This window comes from Plodia interpunctella, chromosome 11 (assembly GCF_027563975.2).
Source record: "Plodia interpunctella isolate USDA-ARS_2022_Savannah chromosome 11, ilPloInte3.2, whole genome shotgun sequence".
In the NCBI taxonomy this organism is placed as follows: Eukaryota; Metazoa; Arthropoda; class Insecta; order Lepidoptera; family Pyralidae; genus Plodia; species Plodia interpunctella.
Window position 1 is genome coordinate 577,396 of NC_071304.1, and position 9,766 is coordinate 587,161.

Consider the following 9,766-nt stretch of genomic DNA (forward strand, 5'->3'; position numbering starts at 1 on the left):
TTAATTCTATAAATACGAAAGTCTGTATATCTGCCTGTCATAGTTTCACCGCTGAATCGATTTTGACGAAATTTGGAACATATATAGGTAAATACCCGATGTCAAATATAAGATACTTTTTATTTCGAAAACCGACACCATATTTATTGTAAAGGGGCAAAAGTTAGTATGTAAAACACACAAGATTTTTTCGGCCGTGAGCGGAGCCGCGGACAAGTTGATTGTTTACTAAAATAATTTTAAATATCCCAATGTTCAGTTGGGATATTTAAAATTATTTTAGTGAACTAGAACTAAATAAAGTAAATAAATGTATTAGGACAAATCACACAGATTGAGCTAGTCCCAAAGTTCGAGAATTGTGTTATGGGATACTAACTCAACGATACTATATTTTATAACAAATATATATTTAGATAAACATCCAAGACCCGGGCCAATCAGCAAAAGATCATTTTCCATCATGACCCGACCGGGGATCGAACCCGGGACCTCTCGGTTCAGTGGCAAGAACTTTACCACTGCGCCACCGAGGTCGACAATAGAACTGTTTGCTTATAATAGTAGTTTTTTATTTAAAGCTTATGTTGTAGCAATTATGTCTTTACATTATATGTTCTCATTTACTTCGTTCCTGAGATATACAGTTCTGAGCAATCTAACGGTGCTGCGGTAACTTCTAATTAGTTCTAACTGTAACTAAGAACATTGTTTAAAATTAGGTAACATCTTCTGGACTCTTTGAGGGGTTTACCTCCTATCTTGCCCTGATATCTTGTCACAAAATAGGCGTACCACGTCGAAATTTGCGACTTTCACCTATAAGCTGACTATTTATATACATTATCGACAAATGGTTCGCCATACTATGGCCGTTTAGCACATCTGGTATGGCACATTTATTGCGGTAAATAAAAGCTGAAATAGATTGGAAGGGACACGTCGCATGCGGCTAGAACCTGAATGCCGAAGAGGCAGAGGCAGACCAAGGAGTAGACGGCGCGATGGCCTCAATAATTTTATGAGAGAATAGTCAGACTTTGCCTTGAATCGGAATGGGTGGAGAAATAAAGGGGAGACCTTTACCCAGCTGTGGGACAAGTCATGAAAGGTTTTAAAAAAGCTACCAACAATTCACAAATACGTCAACATGTTTTACTTACGTATGTTCACAAAATAAATACATTTAAATTTAAATTTTGCTGTCATACAAACAATGTTCATACATTCGCGCGCTGTCTGTCTAGATTCGGCTAGCTACTTTCAGGTAAAGTGTAGTGAGTTGACATTATATTGGTCTCCTGGCGTAATCACACCTGTTCATTTCTAAATATACAACGAAGAAAAACCTACTCCCTTGGATCTCAGTATTGTTATAGTCTATGACAGGATCTAGAAACTTAAGTCTGTCTTAAGTTATTGTATTATCTGTGGAGTAGTGAAGTAATATTGGCACTTTATCATCTAAGTTTTATTTGTGTCATAGCGAGTTAAGGTAAACAATGGTGTTGTTATTTATAGCTGCTGCGCCCCGGGACTTCGCTCCTGTGAGAATTTCGGTATTTAAAGTACCCTGTGTGTTATTTTGGTTATAACCTACCAGTGTACCAAATTTCATAACAATCCGTCCAGTAGATTTTGCGTGGATTGGATCAATACTGTAAAAACTAGATTTTATTTTGCTTTTTATTATAATAATATACTAACCCGGAGCCGCGCCGGATTATAACACATTAACGTGGACAAGATAGAAGGAGGCCTTTGTTCTTCAATGGGATACCGATGGCATCTAAGAAATTACCTTTTATGCTTAGTAAAAATCGGGTTGCACTCGGGGTGCGCCGGCACAAGTGAAAACTTGAGTATTAACGTTGTGTATTTTTACGTCTTAGGTATTTTCGATCGGGTCACGCGTGTCCTGACGCGAGTTTAACATTTTTATCCAACACAAAAAGTGCACGACGCCGCTAAAGAAGTTTTCACTTCAAAAATATCTTTGTGAACATCCAGAAGTATCTTCTCAAACGTGATATTTTAACGATATTGACATACTCAAAGGAAATGACGTTCGAACGTACTTAAAACATCAAAGATGAACGTCATTACGTCGTGGTCGCTTCGAAGTTTTTTTTTCTTTTTATTTACTAAAAGAAAAAGCTGAAGTTTTTTCAAAATTGATCGTGTGGAAGATACGTATAACACTAACGATCCATCCCGGCTTTGTTCGGGTAAAACCATAAAAAAATACAAACCATTAATGTACAAGTAACCTTCCTCAAGAATAACACTATCTATTGGTGAAAACCGCAGAAAAATCCGACCAGTAGTTTTGAGTTTATCGCGTTTATATACTGTTTGTATCGCGTCGGTGGTACACAGACGCGACAGGGGGACTTTTTTTTTATAATGTATCAGCCTGTCTTTTTATCCCTTAGTCGCCATGTGCGACACCCATGGTATCCTATTCTAAGGCAGGAGCCCCATGGTGTAAATTATTTTCCTCTATTCATTATCATTACATAATATAAAACAAAGTCGCTTCCGTTTTGTCTATCCATATAAATGTTTCAAACTTCGACGAACAACGAATTTTAATGCGGTTTTTTTAAATAAATCATTATTCAAGTTTAATATTGCTCTCGTGCGAAGCCGGGGCGGGTCGCTAGTGTAAGTATATAGCTCCCACAGGTCACTGTTACTGCCACGAATAGAATTTGAGCAGCATTGCAGAAATTCAACTATGCACCGTTAGTTGCATAGCTGTCGATATTGCACGTCTACTACTGCGCCAGTAATCGGTATGCAACCATGGATATACTACTCACTAGATATCGCAGAACGCCTAATTTACAAGCTTTTATATAGGTACTTTCCTGTCCCGTTGTCTGTCTGCAATCAAATCTTGTAAGTTAGATTTCTCCCACTTCCAGTTGAGTTGAAATTTCCCACGTCGCTTCAGTTTCCATGACAACGTATCATTATGATAAGCATGACCAGATGGTGCAGCCCGGATCGGCTCCAAACGAGGGAACTCCTCAACTGTTTAAAGCGCTGAGATGAATTTTGTCAGGCATTAAATGCCGTGAGTTCTCTCTGACGGCAATAAAAGCTTGTGGCAAAAATTATATGTTTGTAAAAAACTTGTTTAAGTTACATTGTACCTATATCACTTTGTCTCGGGTGGAATCTTGCAAATCAATTTAGAAGCAGATATCTTCAATCGATTGAGCTGAAATTTTGTACACTCATTAATTTTAAATAACAATGCATTATTATGATAAGATGGTGTACCTAGGAATGGTAATACTCCAGACTTTTTGGTCACACATCGAATGCAATAAGTTCTCTATAACAACACTAAAAGCTTGTGTCAAAAATGAATTTTTTGTAAAAAGCTTATCTCTACTGACTTTCTGCGTCGAGTCCAAAAAGACGTATAAGACATTTTTTTTTACTGAGGTCTTTGAAGAAAAGGCTGGGATGGAATTTATTGTACCACTTCATCGATTGCTCAGTATTTGGAGCAAACTAGCACTGGTGATTTTTGTAAGGACTCCGTTTTTTCTTTTTTTACATATGGAAATTCGTTTTTTTTTATAACTGTCATTGAATTTGAATACAATGTCCGATTTAATTTCTGTTTTACGCCATAAACACTGAAGAACCGAGACGCTGTGTATTTTAGTTGGATTTGTATCTGTGACGATATGCAATTTGTACCACTGCATTCAGTTCGAAACATTCGCTTGCCATTGACTGACCTAACGAGTCGTGCGTTTCACATTTTGAACTTGGGAACTCTTTCCAATATGGCTTTTTTCGATTATATGCATATCTGGTTTTTGGACTTTTGACGAAATTCATGTTGTGAATTTTTAGATTATACTTACATATAGTCTAAGTGAAATATATATGTATATTCGTATGCAGAAAGCAGCAATCCTTGATATCGAAGTTTTTAGTATCTACAGACACTAACACCTACAACATAAATACGAACGACGCATGGACGAAGTCAGTCCGTCTGAATCTACCCTAAAAATTATAGACGCTTGGTCTCATGGCTCATTAAACGTCCATAAATTGAAATGTTTTAAGATATTTTCATATAGAACAAGTACAGCACTTAAACTCGTTCGATGATTAAGACATTTTTATAGACATCAAGGTGCGATATTTATAAAAGCTATCAATGCATCAGCAGATGATCACAGGTCACGCGTAACATTTGGCTGTCTCAGTGTTGACGGAGCGGCATTGTGATACCAACAGTCACGCCTGTGTAGGGTAAACGTTACATAAACTGGTCTAATCAATACCAAACCTTGTTGAGCTACAATTTTTTTTATGTTTAATTAACGGCACTTCCCAACTTCGCTCGGGTACAAACATAATAAATTATTAGAAATCACACAATCTATTAGTGAAAACCGCACGAAAATTCCTGCGGCAGTTTTTGGGTTTATCGCGAACAGACACACAGTCTTTGTTTTATGTAAGGATAAGGACTATGTTAGGACTGTACTGAGGTGGGACTATTTTTTCACAGTTTAATTAATATGGTATAAAACGAATATTTTTTCTTGTAATACTCGCATCCAGTTTCAGCTCATTCATACTCATAATACAACACAGTTTACCACCTCTTTCTTGGTCTTCCTCTTCTTCTTCAACCATTACAACACATATTCATTATTGTTTTAGCTAAAAAGTACCCTATGTATTATTCCAGGCTATCTTCTACCCGTGTACCAAACTTCATAACATTCGGTCCAGTAGATTTTACGTGAAAGTGATAACAAACATACATCCTCACAAACTTTCGCATATATAAATGCGAAAGTTTATAAAATATTATAATATTAGTAGGATTATTATTAATATTAGTTTTTTTGGCCAAATATTGGTACATTTATGTACCATATACCTTATGATCGTAGCACATTCTGCACTATCGATTCTATAATAATCTCTTTAACGCCTCCATTCATACCTTATAATTGGCAATGTCATTATTGTTTGTACATACAGACATACGTGTTCATATTTTCATCTCTCATTTCATTATACAAATATTCCGACAGTAAAATGTTCCTGCGTCGTGATTACAAATAACAATGAGATGAAAAAAATTCTGGAATCGAGCTGGAATTGAATCCACGCCCCTGTCTATCCGGGACAGTGCTCTTAACCACTGAGCTTTCGAGACCATGCCAGCTCGGCATGGCTAGAATTATTTTATTAGCTATAAACCTAGCTAGGTAGAATATTTTCATCACGTTATTATTTTCAAAGTTAAAAGCAAGTGTGACTTGTATAACAAATCCATTTAAATACCCTTAAGAGGATTGAAATTTGATTAAAAGCATTTTAACAGGAATTAGTAGTAATTCTATTACATTGAAATGATACCATTGAAATGTCTAGTGGGGCACTGGTCTTCTTTATAGCGGGATAATTATGAATTTAACTTTAATTGTGTTTCACATCGATATATATATATATATATTATAATCAGCACTCGGATCACAATCATAACCTGTTCTGATATACTTTTTGACTATGTACATTATGTACTTTTATATATTATTAGAAAAAAAAAACATTGTAAGAAACAATATTGGTAAACCGATCTGGCATGACCAACACTGTCAAATGTATCGCAAATGAGTTTCTTTCGGCATTTCTTCTCAGCAGTGGTCGTTGCGAAATGTCAGTTGTTTGTAGCTTGTGAAATATAACTATAAATATGAAAATTGACAAGAAAAAGTGCCTGGGAAGGTCTAATTTCTGAATAAATTATTTGAATTTCAATTTAATATCTTGTAATAAAATCCTTTAACTCATTACTTAGCGTCATTTATTTCTAGTAACATAACCCTTTTTATATCGGACAACCGAACAGACATGTGGCCAACGCCTGCAATAACACTGCCTACTTTGTGGCGTAGGATCTTTTGCCACAGTTCTCCATAAGAAAAAATATTAACCTGCGCTGCGTATTAATATTTATACATGTGGTTTCTTTTATATGTATATTACTATTGACTCATTCAGAGTCACCAGCGGATTTTGTACGGAAAATAAAAGAGCTTCAAACATTACTTGAACATGCTAATTTGTGATAAATTCCTTTAAACAATGATAGTTCAGTAGACACATAGCCGTGAGCCCGTACAGTAGACACATAGTAACGGTCTCAATGACGTCAGCAGGCGGAAGATTGTAAGATTTTAAAAAATTAACACTTTTTATGCGGATCTTGAGCATTCCGGCATAACAGCTCGGAATATGCCAGAATTATTAGTTATTTAACATATCTCGAAATTCCCCCGGGCAGGCTCAAGGAGCAGTATAAACACTCATATTATCCTATCAACCACTCGAATTTACGAGACAGTCTGTATACCAACAAGGAATATACACACACACAAGGACATAGAGCAGAAACTAAAAATTAAACTTATAAATAAAATTTTTGAATATTCAGCTAAAAAATGCAAATTCCCCCTCTTCTATATTCAATATTAAATCCAGATACTAATTCTCTTTCCCCTTCAGCAAAATCAAATGGAGTTCGATTAGTTAAGTGCCTGAAAAGTGATAGAATGAAATAGCTTTATCCAGCCGAAGTATTTAATACAGGCTTATTTAAAACCATCATCAACAATTGTCTTCGATAATCATTTCCGCAGCCTTTTCCCCAATCATAATGATAGGTGCATTGGTGTTTCCACTAGTGATTGTGGGTATCACACTGCCGTCGACGACGCGGAGTTTCTGGACGCCGTATACCCTCAACCTGGAGTCCACCACAGACCCCAAGGCGCAGGTCCCCACGTAGTGAAATATTGTCGTAGTCATGAATTCTATATGACACTTCCAATACTCTTTACTGTCAGGATTTAGCTCCTCACATCCTGGAGAATTCAAATGTTTAGCATTGATGCTTTGGAAAAATGTTGATCTTGTCACAAGATCAACATCCTTCACGAAGGTCATAGCATCTTCTAAATCTTTTTCATCAGAGTATGTGTTGAGATTTATTATCGGATAATCTTTAGGATTACGGCTGCGCAATAAAATATATCCTCTAGATTTTGGATGTAATGGTATTGTCAGCGAAAACAAAACTTCTCTCCCTTTACAACCTTCGTAATAGCTTTGAGTAACATCATTGTTGAACGTGTAAGTGAAACCACATAAATCAAGAAATGTTTTCTCCGTTACTATCGTAATGATTGTTTGATAGTCTGGCCACGTTTGTGATTTGTTCATTGCAACATAACCAATAATTTCGGGCGAAGGTACGTCATGAGGATTCAGCGGTTTTTCCAGTCCAAATAATTGTACTGTAGGATAAACAGTTAATATTGGAGCATGGTCTTGCAAATTTTCACCAACAGGTAGATCGGATCTCACAGGGATTCCCAATTCCTCCAGATGGTTTTTAGGACCAATCCCAGATAACATTAGAAGCTGAGGTGAATTTATAGTTCCACATGATACTATAACTTCTTTTCTGGCATAAAATTGTTTTTTTTGATCTTGGTCATCGATAGTTTCTATTCCAATTGCGTTATTGTTATCATCGAAAATTATTTTTGTACATAACGTATTTTTTGCAACAAATAAATTGCTACGATCTTTAGCTGGGTGTAGGAATGATTGGGCAGTACTTTGACGAACTCCATCAGCTACTGTATACATAGGTTCAGTATATCCAAGGACATCCCTTCCGTTTGTATCTAAAAGAATTTTGTGGCCTATTTCTTCAAATGCCTCAAGGTATTTCAATGCCTCTTCGTGAGATGGTCTAGTTACTCCTAAATACCCATCCGTACTATGATATATTCCCGTTGGAGAATTCATAACTTGATCATCATGTAATTTTTCACTTTTCTTGAATAATCTTAAAACATTGTCGTAGTTCCATGATTGGTCATTGACTAGATCTGCCCATGAGTTGTAGTCATGAGGACTGCCTCTAACGTAATCCATTAAGTTACTGCTGCTGCTCCCTCCAAGCATCTTTCCACGACTCATAGATGTCACCCCTCCAGTGTGGAATTTCTGGGTCCAGTACGGTATAGAGGTGTAATTCCAGTCCCACTTGGACTCTTGTAAATATTCTTGGTAGGCCGGAAGCTGAAGAAAATACAAGAAATAAAATATGTCTAAGTTTTGACAAATTGCAATTTTAATTTGACCAGGGTTCTCAAAGCCAGTGAATGACTCCCTATTATATAGTGTACCTAGATTGTATACTTTACTATTACGATTTATAATCTTAATCGGACCTTTCAATAAACAGGAAATCTTAACTTAACTACTGAATTTGTTGATTTGTAATTTTTGATAAATTAAACCCGGCTGCAGCCCGCTCCTACTTTGTGAAGTCCCAGTCTTGCTCCAAGCAAATGATTATAAAATATAGAACAACTTACAACAGAATCCAAAGGCGGATCATCACCAGCCTCCACCAGGAGTACACTAACATGTTTATCCTCAGTGAGTCTGCTCGCTATCACACAACCTGCAGACCCCGCGCCGACCACGATGTAGTCGAATGTGTCACCATCTGCAAATGTGACAGAACTGATAGCCTACCTATATGGTGTAGTCACGGATCAAATAGAGGGACTGGGTGGACCAACTTGTGTACAACTACTACAAGAAAAGCTGAAGGGACAAAAGGAAAGAAGAGACACAGATGTCACGTAAAGTCTTCGGCATCCTTGGTTGCCAGAACAAGACTTGCTTATTGCTGGAGAATGATATGTTACTATGAGTCAAAATGGATGAGAAGCTAGAAGCTTTAGCGTGTTCGGCTTGTGATACTGATGGTTAAGTCATTCACAATGGTTGATCGTTGGATGGGTTACCAAAAAAGTATTATCTTGAGCTCCTTCGTGCTTAGAAAGGTACGTTAAACTGTTGGTCTCGGTTACATTTGCAGTCCAACCCGCCAATATGCAATGAGCCCGCGTGATGGGTCATGATCTACCTTAATCATCTACGCCAGGGCGCGAGCAGTGTCGTCAAAATGGCTGATGATGATAAGTCAAAAACAAACTAAAGAATTTATTCAGAAATCAAACAGAATCACTTTTTCGAAAAGTTACTAATTACTATCTGGCTATGAATAAAATAAATGACATACCATTCAATTCCGCGTTTGGCGGGAAAAGAAATGCTGTCATAGCCATAACTGCCAATGCCTGAAACCCGTCCTGGACCTCACGGATCCACGCCACCGACACCGCTGCGTCCATTGTTAATCTGTACTAAAAAAATATTGCAAAATGAACCAGAACGATAGTACTTATACACTGCCTAACTACGGGTAATTAAGAGGACGCATTACCGCACCTCGTGACACCATCACATTTTTCAATTACTTTTATTTATTTACTATTATTTTATTTATTATCAGAAACTAAAAAAATATTCCTAACAATTTATACTACAGATAAATGGTTTTTTTTTTAGAAGGTTTGTAGTTTTCTATACAATGTAGTCACAATTTATTATTCAAATTTTGGTGACCAGAGTCATCAGTTTAATATATTGTGGCAACTGTGTCCAATAGAAAATTGTAAATACTTTTTAATAAATCTTGTATGTATTTGTAATGATTTTTTTTTTAATTTTCGTTAATAAATATAAGAAATTGATAAAATGTAACGGTGGTGTAATATGTGGGCCTTAATGAATGTAATAATGAAATGAAACACTCGCTAAACACATATGTTTTAGCGAGCAA

The 9,766-nt window shown here is 36.5% G+C and overlaps 1 protein-coding gene across 1 annotated transcript; it reads right to left on the reverse strand.

Annotated features, from left to right (window-relative positions):
• Positions 1–5,843: 5,843 nt before the first annotated feature.
• Positions 5,844–9,287, reverse strand: LOC128673777 (ecdysone oxidase-like). Its single transcript, XM_053751864.1, has 3 exons — positions 9,164–9,287; positions 8,448–8,581; positions 5,844–8,148 (listed from the first exon to the last, which is right to left on the reverse strand). The coding sequence occupies exons 1-3, from the start codon at positions 9,273–9,275 to the stop codon at positions 6,664–6,666; spliced, it is 1,731 nt and encodes a 576-aa protein (XP_053607839.1). The 5' UTR covers positions 9,276–9,287; the 3' UTR covers positions 5,844–6,663.
• Between the last annotated feature and the right edge of the window lie 479 nt (positions 9,288–9,766).

Bases quoted from the DNA above. Each gene is read 5' to 3' on its own strand.
- LOC128673777 (XM_053751864.1), bottom strand. From the start codon at position 9,275: ATGGACGCAGCGGTGTCGGTGGCGTGGATCCGTGAGGTCCAGGACGGG. The intron at 8,582-9,163 runs GTATGTCATTTA...TCACATTTGCAG, and splicing joins GCCAAACGCGGAATTGAATG to ATGGTGACACATTCGACTAC. The intron at 8,149-8,447 runs GTAAGTTGTTCT...TATTTTCTTCAG, and splicing joins ATCCGCCTTTGGATTCTGTT to CTTCCGGCCTACCAAGAATA.